Source organism: Schistocerca nitens, chromosome 7, assembly GCF_023898315.1.
Source record: "Schistocerca nitens isolate TAMUIC-IGC-003100 chromosome 7, iqSchNite1.1, whole genome shotgun sequence".
Lineage (NCBI taxonomy): Eukaryota > Metazoa > Arthropoda > Insecta > Orthoptera > Acrididae > Schistocerca > Schistocerca nitens.
This window is the reverse complement of record NC_064620.1, coordinates 118724773-118740052: the sequence shown is the minus strand read 5'-3', so window position 1 is coordinate 118740052 and position 15280 is coordinate 118724773. Positions and strand designations below refer to the sequence as shown.

Genomic DNA, 15280 nt, shown 5'->3' with positions numbered 1-15280 from the left:
GTTAGGTTGGTTGGTTGGTTTGGGGAAGGAGACCAGACAGCGAGGTCATCGGTCTCATCAGATTAGGGAAGGACGGGGAAGGAAGTCGGCCGTGCCCTTTGAAAGGAACCATCCCGGCATTTGCCTATAGTGATTTAGGGAAATCACGGAAAACCTAAATCAGGATGGCCGGACGCGGGATTGAACCGTCGTCCTCCCGAATGCGAGAATCTTAATGTTACCGCCAGCCGTTAATGAGGAGAAATTGCCCTTCTCATACAAGTATTTTTTCTCATAATATGAGGGGTTACAAGCTTTAAGAGATAATTATAAGTTTCGACATCCATCCGCAAATAATTTCGCCAATTCGCAACGAAATTATTTTTTTATTACCGTTTCTCTGCTTGCCGAGGCGTCAACTACCCGCAATTTTTCAATTAGAGCATTGTATGCTGCTGTCTTTTGTCTCGGTCACTATATTCTTTACTTTTAATCTTCCACAAACATGGGTGGTTTCTGTATATTTCAATGAATTCACTTACAAACTCTCGAGAACACTGACGAGTATCAGCCATTTTAATGCTCTGTGCGTACAAATACAAACACTAGACTGAGCAAACAGCTGTTTCGCGCCAGATTTGCGGCGATCTTCTGACCACACGCTCCAACTTGTCTGCGCCTTAAAGGCCCGTCCACACGCAACGATCTGTCTGCGCAAATGTCTGCGCACATCATATGTGTGCAGACAGTTCGTTGCGTGTGGACAGAAGATTTGCACCAACCTGAGGTGTGTGCAAACCTGGAAGTTGGAGTTGAAGGTTTGAGCGAAACCTCTCAAATCTGTGGGTTCAAACCACATCTGCGCAGACAGATAGGGTTTTGTGTCGTGTGAACACACCACATTTGCAGCGATTTTTTGCATGTACAGATATCTGCGCCGATGTTTGCGCAGACAGATCGTTGCGTGTGGACCGGGCTTTAGTTTCACTTCGATATGGTCGAATGAGAGTTCTGTGATATTTTATATTTGGAAAGAGGTTCCCCAGAAAGATATTTCGTACGACGTACGTCCTTGTCGTCTGGTTGGTAGAAAGATGGCGAAGGCTGTTTCTAATTTGGTGCAGCGGGCTCCAATATGGGCTAGAGGTATTAAGTTGTTAATGAATATGTTTTAGTTTTATTGAAAACTGTTTTTTCAATCTTTTCGGTTGGAAGTGTTTTACAGAAGGTGGTAGGTATACAGACCATTTACAGAAAGTTAATTTAGACATCCTGCCGCAACTTTGTTATAGAATATGCACAGCCCCGGTTCCAGACGTTCCTGAAATATGCCCGTGTTGAGTTGACACCACCAACTCCTGGCGAATTCCCACAAGTTGCTAGTGGCATACAGAAACTGCTCAGCGGTGCACGAACTGGACGATGGAAGCAGCTGACAGTGAAGGTAAAGATTAAGAACAAATATCACGGTTCAGACCACATTTGTTTTTTTACAGTAACACCCAGAAAAAAGGGTTGGTTTTTCTGGATCGTATTTCAACGACTACAATTGCTGTAGCCAACGTAGAGCTGTGATGAAATTGTTTCATTCTAGCAGTCTAAAAAACAGTTTTTTCAGTAGTGTGGAGCAGGTGTGTGTAAGAAATAAATTCTTCATTTAAAAATGTGTGATAGTCTCATTTGTTTGTGATTTATCCTAGTAAAAATTTTCATTTATACACTATTTATGCAGCAGGACACACTTGCTGCCGTTTCGTCTGTATTCCACGCCATTTGGTAATCTCTCACGGTTAGTATTTGTTAGGCCTACTGGAAGAGATATGTAGGCATTTGGGTATAATGCTGAACCTCTGTGTGTCGGTTAGGTGATGCACTACCATTTGCAACAGCAAGTAGTATTGATTTGTGGCCGTGACATATTCTTTGTATATATCATTGCTGATGTAGGATGTAGGGGCTCTACCTATAACGTGCTAGTCAGAAAATTCTCATAATACAGTGATTCTGAAAATCCCTACAAGTTTATTTGTAAAGAAAATTCATAGAGGTCGTACATAGAGAGAATATTGACAATGAATAGTTATTTCCTGTTACCTGCTTTAATGTTATCTGTCCATACTACTTCTGTGTTATTGCCATTTTTCAAGATCAACGTGACATTGTTCATAACATATGTACATACTGCATCAGTGTCTGATTGCTATTTTCTTGCTGTCACAACAACTAGTACAGGTTTTACTGAAGATTTTATAGTTGTTTCTATTTTGATAACTTTTTAACTCTATCCAGGTTTCCTTGTATTAAGTTTTTATAACATATTTGAAAAGCTTATTTCAGAAGTGCCCTAAGTCCAGTTTTGATATTTTGTGCTATATACATTTCTGTGTTCTTTAGGGATAGACTTGTCTCTGAGTGTGAAAGGACCTTACCATTTTTATCAAATAGCCTAAACATACTACAAAGAGATTCTTGTTAATTTCAAAATAGCCCCTTTTCCAGGACATAGGGTGCTTTTGCTCTCAACAATTGTGAACAATGACTCCATGTACTTTTCTAGAGATGCAGTTGTCGAAAAAGGTGGGAGAACAATATAAATAATGCATCTGTTATTAGGAAAAGATCTGTACCTTCAGAGTGTAATGCAGGCAGAAAAAGTAAAACGACGTAGACCAAGGGAGGGAAAAATCCAAAGGCAAATTCTTTCAAATAGTATTGCATCGCGGGAACAAATTGTACCCAAATTTGGAGACAAGTATTTCCCAGCTTATTTGCAGTTGGCAAAAAAGGGTGAGAAGAATAAGACAGCAACTTATGTTTGGAAAAAGCCCTCAAGATGAACTAGGAAGCTGTAGTTCAGTATCAGAGCCGAAATTGCCAATGTTCATGAGCACATACAATTTCTGACGAATTTTATAATGCCGCTTAAAGTGTACATTTACTAAGTACCACTTTGAATGAAAAGGCCATTTACAAGAGTTTCAAAGAAGTGAATCCCCTTTCTCTGAGTGAAAACATTTAACCAGGATTTTGACCTCAATTTCGGCGGGCTGCCCATGGATGCATGACGTGAATTTGAGCAATTAATGGGGAAAATTAAAAGCAAATGCACCGGATAAGTACCAGAAAATTTTATGCTGCTTTGAATATAAGTGAAAGGCTGTGCAGTGAAAATATACATTTTTGAGTCTGAACTTTCATTTCATTCAGAATCTTCATCTGTCAAGCATTCCTGTTCAGGACCTATTTTGTCTCCAGCAGCTGATGGTTAATGTTTTTGGCATTTGCATTTTGAGACAATATGACATGTAATTACCTTTATTGTGAAGGTGTTGCCAGCAAAGGTTCTAACAAAGTGTCCACTTTCTTGTATCACTCTCACCACCTGCATCCCCAACACACAAAAATTATTCATCAGTTTTTTGATAACTGCCCAGTGCAAATAAAAAATCACTGTTAATAAAAATGTCAGGCTTTCATGGGTGCTGGAAATTTTCAAGAAATAGAGGTATTCTTTCCTATCAGGGGACATTTTCTTGGCATCTGATAGAGCTTTTGATACACTCAAGAGACTGCTGCAAAGAATTCAGAGTATATACTATTATGGATTACATTGAACTGGTCATATCGTAGAGTGCAAGGCACCAATTCTCTGTATAGGTTGTCTCAACAGATGAGGCTTTACAAGAGGACAACTCATTCATGAGAAACAGTTAATCACAAAAGGACTTACTCCAGTGTTTAAACATTTCATCAATTTGTCTTCAGTGATGAAATATTTGGGACTTAACAGGATGCAGTATGATCAGGGGTTTAAGTACCCACACGGTCAGATTAGGACAACCTCGAGTTTCTCGATCCAGTGTCAACTTCCCAGCTGTTTGAGCCTGTTATATATTCCTGTCAAAATAAAGATATTGGTAGATGTAAAGAAGTCTGCTGCTGGCATAGTGTAGGAAGAACACTTACTTGAATTATGGAATAGTTTGTCAATTGCCAACTGCTGCAGGAGCACTGGACACACAAGATGAGTGATCTGTGATTTCCAATATTGATAAACATTTACGTACTTGTTCATTAAACAGTTTGTTTGTATGATGTGAAAGTTTTAAGATTTTTCTCGCTTATTCAGAAAAGATCTCTGTCCAAGAAATATTCAGCTCTAGTGAATAAACACACACAATATTTGTGAATATAAGAAGTGATAATGATTGTTCATCAAGGTATCTGTCACATGGTTATTGCAGAATATTAAGAAAATGCCCTGTGAAATATTAACAGCTTTCTCCATTTTTCTGAAAACTGTCAGACGGGCATAGGAACCTTCTGAAATAAGCAGTTCATTTGTGTACTGGATTTTATATGATCATAATTTTCTATCTTATACTGTGAATAATTATGTATTTTTTGTAAGACCTCTGCATTAAGTTATGAAGCTGTATATTTTAAGATATATAACTCTTCAAAATATCAGACAGCAGGAAAATTATGACCATATACAAATCTGGTATATAAATATGGTACAAAAACTGAATGCAAGGAAACCAGGATCAAGTTAACAAGTTGTTAAAATAGAACCAACTATAAAATCCCATGTAAAACACATACTTGTACCTGATATGACATCAAGAAAATAGCAATCACACATGCATTATGTTCATATGTTATTAACAAATTAATGTTGTACTAGAAAATGGCAACAACAAGAAATAAGCTTATAGCTTGAAGCAATAATAAAGTTTAAGCAGCTAACAGGAAATATCTATTCATTAAAATGTCATACTGCCACCTATATTACACAGCAGGCCCTGCAATGTGGATATTGTGTTCAAATTTGATTCAGTCACAAAGCAATGTTTATGGTTCAAATGGCTCTGAGCACTATGGGACTCGAACTGCTGTGGTCATCAGTCCCCTGGAACTTACAATGTTTATATGCTTTCAAAGTGTCTTAAATGTGGAATGGGTGTTATCAGACTTGAACATAGACCTCAGGCTACAGTACAGATCATTTATCACACCCTTCTTTTGCTATTGATTCATTGTCTTTGTGTTCTCACAGCCAAATTTGTAACAAACCTAGCCTTAAGGCTACTCTACACAAGTATCAGGCACTGTCACACTCATCCAGATTATCACTGCCTCAAAGAATTATGCGTATTGCTTGTTAAGTTCCTGAGTAAGACAGCAAATCCCATGGGATATTCTGTGCTTACAGGTGTCTCATGTGGACAGATTTCCATTGATATGTTTGGAATAATAAATTGAACATGTTTTTGATACTGCGAATAAACATTGAAATGTTCTTTCCACCACAGAAGTCAAAATACAACATTGTAAGGTACAGAAGTAACTAATTATACTTCTTTATGGGTTTCACAAAAGTGGGCGTTATTTTGCGAGTTGTTGAAGTCTACAGGATTACTAGAGACTGAGGTATCACCTGTCTGCATTGACCAATGACATCACCATGCCTAAAACCCCCATGTCAAGTGTATCCACCAGTGCCACCGAAACATCAATCGTAACATCTGCAAAAATACAAATACCACATGATCCAATATCCTGACTACACCCAATGAAATTAGCCAGGCAACAGTGGGGAAAAGGGGTTTGGGGACTGGAACAAACTAAAACTTCAATAATAAAACTAATGTTCATGACTCAAGACTCGGGGGGGGGGGGGGGGGGGGACAAACACATGAAACTGCCAAAAAATGAAACCTGGCAAAACCATACAAAACACACCACACGAACATAGTATCCCAATCCACAGTTAACCTGTATACTCAACTGTAGACCAGGGTACCAATACCCCCTCCCCATTTCCCCACTCGAAAACAGATACGCTATGGCACGATGCCGTCACACGACAGTGTGGCATAGCATAAGTACATCACTGGTCAAAGAAAATGGGTGGCATCTGACAAACAAGCATTTTCTGTAATACTGAAGAAGTACATGTAAGCTAATTCCACTAAGGTCATAATACACAGAAACTACACACATGTACAGATAATACAGAAATTACCCTTTTCAGTACAAATGACGCACATTTTAAAATGACTTAGTACACTAATAATTAAGTGTGGTACCTCTATAAATTTCCATGCAATAACATAAATGAATATACCTACATATTTTGATGAAGATAATTTAATAGTCATTTTAAGCAAGAAAAACACTAAAATCCTCATGGCATTTTCTCACAAATATCATCAGGTTTTTAAAATACTGTAAAATACCACTTAAAATTTCCTTGCCACTTGAAGAAGAATTTCATTATTTGTTCTGAATCAATGTAGGAAATACCATTTCCATGTAATCTAAATGTTGTGGCATATAGCTGATTACACATTTGGAGACACATCACCTTAGTTTCACTACATTCTTCATCCAATCGGCGTAAACATAAATAATAAATGTTTTCTGGTAGAATGCAATTAATGGAGTCTGCAGCTCATCAGTTGTGCTCTGCTGTTTCCAGTTTTCATTGGTCATAGCCCATCAGGTGATAGTGTAGAGGTAGCCAGTGAGAATATCTCAATCTAATCATGTCTTTTTCTGAATGTCATGATTTCATATGTATAATCATGGTTGATAAAAATATTTTGCTGTTTTTCGGTGATATATCATGATTTCCAAGCTTCTGTTTAGGGTGAGACTTGAAGCACATCTTAAATTGTTGCAAGGGAAACAAAATACCAGCCAACTTCACTTACAAAGTTTACCAGCAATGTGATTGGCCACCCACTCCACTTAATGATTCATTGTGTTCTCTTCCTATTACTCATCTTGGGAACTGTTACCAATTACAGCATGCAATGAAAAGGCCATGGGATCCAGAAAAGCACTTTTACCATGTTTTCTATTTCTGTGCTCTCTACCCTATTATACATGTGTACCTTGTAAAACATCACTTTCAGTAGCTGAGACACTTTGATAAATGACGTTAAGTCATCGTAAGCATCAGAGAACATGGCATTGCTTTGGCTTTCCTTTTGTTGGATGAATTTTATCCAAAATCAATTCTAATTTGGACTAACAAGTGAAGTTACCCTGTAGACAGGGATCTGTGTGAACTTCAGAATGACAGTTTGTTTGGGATATAAAGTTGTGCAACAGCTGGTTGCAAATTTTTCAGTTGTACACTACTTCTGTGACCCTAAGCCAAAGGCAGCTGTTATTCCCAAGCGATCACCTGTCTTTGTAACCAGGTGTGACATTGCTTAATTCTGGTGATCGGGTGAGAACCGATGTAATCAATGTGGCGAGGCCGTTGGCTTGGAGGCCATGAATTGCTTGCATGACTTCTCATATTTTTGAAAAAGTATCCTCGAATTCTGAGGCTACATCAGTTGGTATAAACAGGATTGTTACTCCCAGAATACATTTTATTACACCTAAGAGATAATAATAAACATGTTAATGCGTGTGTGATCCCATTCTGTAAAGATAAAAATTTGTTTTGGGAGATGTTGTTTTTAAAGTAACTTTACACATGTGCAGTTGAAATGCATTAAGATATCTGAAGGTATTATTTTACAGTAAACAGTAATTCTGCAAAGAAATGACAGGTTGATATTTTAGACTTAAAGGTGTGTGACATTTTTCATTGCTTTAAACTGATTTATGAGAGGTTTCAGTTAATCAGATCTGTTCCTCCTATGTGAAGAGTTTTTACCATTCCTCAGTTATTTATAACATACTGGAAACTTTTGCATTATTTTTCTCACATTTGTCAAACAACTAGTGGGTAATTGAACTTCATTAATAAACAAAACAATTTGCTGCTAACAAAAAAGATATCTATGATAACAACCCTGATTCTTTAAATAATATTCCCTCTGAAAGAGCACTGCAGTATTCAGTCGATGGTAAGAGTAATTATTGCCATCATTTGTTAAAATTTTCTGTTGCTGTGGTCACTTCATATCTGTAACTTCGCTGTTAGACCAGGGCTTCCCAACGTGTGGTCCGCGGACCCCTTAGGGGTCCGCCGGCTCTTTCTAGGGGGTCTGCGGCCACCTTTCACCAAATTGTGTAAAATAATGAGTAAAATTATTGAATAAAAATGTGAAAATCAAATTCATCACTTTTTTTTTCGTATGAAAAACGTGTGTACTTTCACTTCAGGTCGTATTCCCAAGCAGCCTTTGCGGTTCTTAAGAGAGAACGCATACACAGTTTAGTGCCGGAGAATGCGGCTTCTCTGATTGACTGTTTCGCAACAATACGGGGGCCGTTTGTGCACCGGCTCACGGCGCTAGATGCGCTGAAACCTTTTACGCCTGCGCGGAGCGTGCTTTGTCGACCAATCACAATGCTCGCTGGCACGTATGCGGCCCCAGGCATCATTAAATGTTAAACTTGCTTTGTCAGTGCACTACCTATTTCATAAGTCGATTTTTGACCAGTTTATTACTTCTAACATGGATCGGTTGCTGAAGTCAGGACATTGAAGAAGGGTGCAGTTTCTCCATCGCCTTCACAAGGGAAGTTTCCAGTTGAAATGAATGAGAAGGCAGGACGACCAAAGGAAGAACAATCACAAGAAGCTCCACAGCCGGATTTATTATGTGAAAATGCTGCAAGTACTCCGTTGGTTGCAATATCCTGTGGAAGTGGACTAACCAAGAAGCGTAATTACAACGAAAGCTATTTAGAAATGGGCTTCGTGGAGACAAAGGAGGGTAAAGCTCAGTGTGTAATCTGTGCACGAGTCCTTCCGAACAGTTCAATGGTTCCAGTTAAACTGCGCCGTCATTTGGAGGTACTCACCCGGATTTCCAGGCTAAAGACATTTTTTGAGATTTTCTCAAAAGGAAGAGTGCTGAACCAGCTGCTTCTCAGCATTGCATGAAAACTCATGCAAAAACAATTAATGAAAATTCATTAAAAGCTACTTTCTTGGTTAGTTATGGAGTGGCAAAAACAGGCAAAGCTCATACCATTGCAGAAAATCTCATAAAGCCGTGTGTTAATGATATTGTTTCTTGCATCCTAGATGAAAAGGCAGTGAAACTTGTATCTTCGGTCATTATCAAACAATACTGTCAAGAGACGCATTGTTGACATGTCAAATGATATGAAAGACATTCTTGTTTCTCGCATCCAACACAATTCATTTGCTCTGCAGATAGATGAATCCACTGATGTTGCAGGATTAGCAATTTTATTGGCTTTTATGGACGTGCAAATAGCGGAAATTAAACTTAGGTTTAGTGTGTAAGACAAGGGACTAATGACCTCAGCAGTGAAGTACCATAGACTTTACATACATTTTAACATTTTTCATCTAACGAAAGCGCCGGCAGGCCGTCGCTTTCGTTCGGTGAGTCACATCATCTTTGTTTTAGATGTGTTTTTCCCATGTGGAATGTTTCCCTCTATTATATTTTTAACATTTTTCTTCGTATTTCACGACCCCCCCCCCCCCCACACACACACACACTCACACACACTCTGTTACGAACGTCTGAAATGTCAATTACCAAATAATTTTAATCAGGCTATAGTGTGTTGAACAAACGGAGTAAATCCACTAGTGAGTGTCTGGATACAGTGGGAATTCAAATTGGATCATTAATTGCAAGTTGTTTTCATTCATCTCTAAACCAAAGACTATTGATACTTCAGGGGGGGGGGGTCATTGGGAACATGGCACTTGCATTAAGAAGCTTTCAGTTTCCTTGGGTTTCACTCTGAAATTTAAAGTTACTGTGCTCTTGACTGACTAGGGGTCCACCATGGATTTTCGACTGAAGAAGGGGTCCGCCAGCTGAAAAGGTTGGGAAGCCCTGTGTTACACAAACTTGATCAGTTACTGAAGTCTTAAAAAATTTGATATTTTAGTAAATACAAGGTTTGCCTGCAAGGTAATGTCGCCAGTTCTGTTCTGACATTCCCGTTGAGCAGTGTGGCCTACCTGCTTGGGCTAACGGGTGGTCCTGGTGAATTACACAGTCTAATTCTGTGTGAAACATGGGAAGTCTGTGGTCAAAACATTTCAAATGATTGAGCATGCATTTAGGAATGAATGCCTCTCAAAGTGACAGGTGTTTTGGTGGCACAAGGCACTTATGGAAGGCTAAGATAATGTTGACAAAGTAACATGCTCTGGACCCACTTAAAGATTGAAAGACGAAGACAGTATTATGACAAGGATAGATTACCACTCACTATATTGTGTAGATGTTTAGTCGCAGATAGGCACAACAAAAAAGACTACTAAACAAGTAAGCTTTTGGCCACAAGGCGGCCTCCTTGAGTAGACAACGTGAGTGTAGTCTTTTTGTTGTCTGTTTGTGACTCAGTATCTCCAGTGCATAGTATATAGCAGTCTATCCTTTTCATAATATTGTCATTATTCCTTCCTGGATTTTCCAGGGCATGAAAGATGACAGTGTGACTTCCGTGCATGAACTTTTAAATACTTTGTAGAATGAGTCTTCACCTCACTCTGGAAGTACCCAAAGCCATGGAACAAAAGATTGTAACCAAATAACTGCAGACAAAGAAAGTACACGCAAAAAGGTTCCAAAAATTTTGATGAACAACCATAAATCCAGCTCTGTACTCATTTGTGAAGGTCACCACGTCCGTACATGAGCAGATCCAAAGTGAAGGCAATATTCATTATCTTTCTCAGTGCTTGTTTTATCATCAACCAAGAGCTTACACTTGCTGGACAGACTGTTAAGAGGCTAAGGTGCTCAGAACACTGGAAAAAAGTCTTGGATGCCAGACCACATGTTGCTGGTTCCTGGAAGTGCTACCAAGACAACTGGCCTAGTGGTATCATCTTTTTGGTGAGGGATTATCTGATCAAAAATGATGTGGCAAGACTGCCTTGGCCCCTCTACAGTCCTTACCTCACTTTGGCAGAGGCCCTTCCCCCTTGGATCAAGACATGCTTAGAAGAACACAGTTTCGAACCATTGACAACTGAGAACTTGCTGTGCATGTGCCCGAGAGGAAATTCTAACCCAAGCCTTCCAAGGTGCCTTAAACACTTGAAAATATCAATTGCAAAAATGTGTTGATGAAAGTATGTCCTGTTTTTATGCATTGCTCCATTTTAATCAATAAATAGATTTTATGGGTTTAGTGACATTACTTTCTGGTATAACTTATTGACTGTGAAATTTAATTTTTTAGCTTCAATCTGATGTAATAATGGGATGCCTCCATGGGAAATATTTAACACACAGTTCATGGGGAAAATGTGTGGAATGTCAACTTCGTGGAGATTGTGAAAGTCAATGATAAAATTTGGGTATGTTTGCTGTATCTTACCCAAAAATTTCAGTGTTACAAGATTACAAATAAAAACAAATTTTATTGTTAGATATGTGAAATGTATCTTTGAAGTTCCAATGAAGATTGGAACCAATGTTTATTATTGGCATGGTCAAACAATGGGAAGTCAAGGATGGAATAACAGTGTGCAAAGGATAGTTTGCTACTCACTGCGTAGAGGCGGCTTTGAGCCACAGACAGCCACAATGAAAAGTAATGTGAGAAATATTTCAGCTTTCGGAAAGTGCTGCTTCAGAATAGAAAACTCACATTCAAACTGCTACTAGTTACTTGTGCACGGCCACAGTCTCCAGTTGCTAAGGTCAGACATTTTAAATATTTCCAGCATTATTTTTCATTGTCTGTATGTGACTGAACACGTCCTGTATGTGATGAGTACCAGTCTAGCCTCTACATGTTATTGTTACTGTTGTAACAGGATGATCAAAAGATGACTTATATGTAAATCAGGCCTGTCTCATTTGAGTAGTTACATAATTGGTTAATTCCAGTTTAATACTGAATTCTGTCTTCAGAAATTTACTGCGTAAGTTCGTAACACTGTCGCTCCTTCCAGTCGTCGTACGAACCTCAAAATGTGAGGTATTGAGATCACTGATTGCGGAATAGAAAAACTACAATCACTTATTAGTGGAAAGGCCTCAGGACCAGATGAGATAAGTATAATATTCTGCAAAGAATATGTGAAAGAACTTGCTCCCCTTCTAGCAGTAACTTATCATAGATTGCTTTAGCAATGAAGGGTACCTGATGATTGGAAGAAAGCGCAGGTCATTCTAGGTTTTTAAGAAGGGGCATAGGGCAGAGGCACGCAGTCTGTTGTAGAATTATGGAATATGTTTTATGCCTAATAATTATGACAGTTTTGGAGAATTAAAATCTTCTTGATAAAAGTCAATATGGATTCTGCAAACAGATCCTGTGAAACTCAGCTCGCTCTGTTCCTCCATGAGATCCACAGCACCATAGACAATGCCACTCAGGTAAATGACTGTGTTCTTTGGCTTCAGGAAGGCATTTGACACCCCATTTAATGTCTTTGAACTCAACACATCGCTCTTAACAGAATAAAATTGACAGATGTAAAGGTAATTTCTGGATTACCCCAAGGAAGTGTTAGAACTGTTACTGTTTACAGTATATATAAATGATCTAGTAGAAATCATTGGATGCTCTTTAAGGCATGCTCAGACCTTGCAGGTGTCTATATAACAAAGTAGCAATGCCAGAAGATAGTAACAATTTGCAGAATGACCTCCAGAGAATTGATGGGTGGTGTAGGCTCTGGCAGTTGACCCCCGGATGTAAATAAATGTAACCTATTGCACGTACATGGGAAAAGTAGTTCACTACTGTAAGCTACACTGTTGATGACAAACCGCTGGAAACATTATCTACCAAAAAATATCTAGGAGTAACTATCCTGAAAGACTTCAAGTGGAACGACTGCATGAAACAAATAGTGGAAAAGGTAGATGCCAGACTCAGATTTGTAGGAAACGTACCTCATCCACAAAGGAAGTGGCTTATAGGGCACTTGTTTGACCGGTTCTTGAGTATTATTAATCTACTGGGGATCCCTACCAGGTAGGACTGATAGAAGAGAGAGAAGATGCAACACAGTTGCGCATTTCGTCATGGGAGTGTTACAGAGATGCTCAACAAACTCTGTTGGCAGATATTACAAGAGAGGAATTGTGCATCATGGAAGATTTACTATTGCAGTTTTGAGAGAGCACTTTCCGGGAAGAGTCGGACAACATATTACTTCGCCACCACATAATGTCTCACATAAAGAACATGAGGAGAAAATTCAAGAAATTAGAGCCTATACAGAGACTTACTGATAATCGCTATTCATTAGTGGAATCGGGTTGGAGTGCTCAGTTAGTGGTACAAAAGTACTCTCGATCACACAACATTACGTGGCTTGCAGAATATTATGTAGATGAAATTGGTGTGAAATCAGATTTATTTCACTGATAATTCTGAAGTAACTTATTAAGAGCTGCAATTTTCATAAAAATAATAAATGCGTCAGAAAAAGCATACTTTTTATGCAAATAACGTCGTAACATAGGTTCCGGCAATATATTTGGTAAATCTGAGTTTTTTCAGACATCCATATGGAGTACTGTGCATTAAGATTGCCTTAAATTTGTAAACTTGCCTCTCTGAAGTTGACCATGAAACACAGCTTTCAATAATAATTTCAGCTGTATTGTAATGACAGTTGATTGTATAGTACAACTACTGAATTTGCATGTTGAGTACAAACACATTTATATTAGTAAAGCAGGTTTTTAATTTATTCTGGATTTTGGTCATACATTTCATTGCTGTAATAAAGACAGCAGTAAATTTCATTTTTTTTGACACCCATTTCCGTGTAAGCACTGAGACACAATCATTTTTTGTGCATCTCCTATTTGGCCATGAAATAGATTTATTAGTATTGAATAGGAAAAAGACTTCCTAATGTTCTGCACAACATTGGGAAGTGTTTTCCTATTTAATATTATGTTCTCCAAGCACTGATGGAAAAGTGTTAAAAATTGATATTTATTGTATTTCTAGTGGTAATTTGTGAAGACCTAGACAGTGTTAAAGAAATGGAAACACATTTTTTGAAACTTTATCTAATTCTAATTATGATTTTTTGTCAGTTGGCAGTCAATATAATGACTGAAAGGGTTAAACTGTGGAGTGTGAAGACATAGAGTAAATGTAATCTTTTTTGACCATAAAAAGTATGTCTATTCTGGGCAAGGTGAAGGGGCGAGGGCTGTTTCGTCAGGTTTGCGTCGCCATATTGAGGTTAGTCATAGCACGGAAGATGGGATCTACAAACTGTTTTTCTACTCTGGAACAGTGGTATATATTTCCATGTTATCATTAAACAAATGGTCTTTCTCCTCAACTCAATTCTACAGCTGTGGAAGCCATTTGTTTTATAAAAATGTGTCCAGTTCTGTAAGCATTCATTCAATAAGCTCTTCCAGATTTTAAGTTTGTTTTCACTTCATTACCATTAAAATTAAAAGTTGCTACAGTGTTTGTATCCTAATAGTACCCTTTTAAATTTTTCAGGAAGCGTGGCTTAATACTCTTGTCACTGTGGAAGTTCTATGTTGGTTCTTCGTTGGAGAATGTATAGGAAAACGGCACATTGTTGGTTATAAAGTGTAATTCCAAGCACTATACCTGAAGTACATGTAGTTGTAAATTATAAAATGTGTATTAAAACTCTGTAAAATAATTGCTTGGCATAGTATGAACTATACTTGAGAGGATTGTGGAGAATTGAAAGTTTGTGGTTACAGAGTAATTGGTTGCATAGGTACAGAATGCACTATTACACTTACTTTAAGAATTGTGAAATATTTTGATTTGGAGTGAGCAGTTATGGAATACTGATGGATAACATTTTGTTGAAATAAATGTTTCAATACAACAAAGTGTGTTGTCTTTCTTACCTACACCCACTTGTAAAACTAGTAATGTGCTACTGAAATTGAATATACACCATAAACAGTGAAACATTTTGAAAATTCAGTTGCTATTTGTGATAGGAAATACTGTTATATTCAAATTGTACTGTTGTAGTTATGCCTTTCCACTTTTCTGGTTGCTATTCCTTAATGTCTGATGGTATCGTGGGACAAAAAGTAGACATACCAGGATGAACAATTTTTCTTTTATAGGATGGTTTGGTGTGTACTACCCCAGAAATGTCCACCTAACAATACAGATTGTTTTTAGGTTAATATATTGCATTGTTTCAAACCATTTGGCAGTAAGTTAGAGGCACTGCCACAGTCTTTCTTTAGAATATCATCAATGTTCACAATGCAGTGTCCTTTGCTATGTCACTCAAATAATTACTAAGTGAACGTCAATCCTCCAACGTGGATAGAAGCTAACACACAGCTCAATGTGGTCAGTATCAACAGTATTTCAAGAAGGCATTGGGACACTGTCT

At 38.0% G+C, this 15280-nt stretch overlaps 1 protein-coding gene across 1 annotated transcript; it reads left to right on the top strand.

Annotated features, from left to right (window-relative positions):
- Nucleotides 1-963: 963 nt before the first annotated feature.
- LOC126195337 (ATP synthase subunit g, mitochondrial-like) lies at nt 964-14756 on the top strand. Its single transcript, XM_049933911.1, has 3 exons — nt 964-1125; nt 1272-1423; nt 14389-14756. Exons 1-3 carry the CDS (start codon nt 1074-1076, stop codon nt 14485-14487), a joined length of 303 nt encoding a protein of 100 aa, XP_049789868.1. The 5' UTR covers nt 964-1073; the 3' UTR covers nt 14488-14756.
- Nucleotides 14757-15280: the final 524 nt, after the last annotated feature.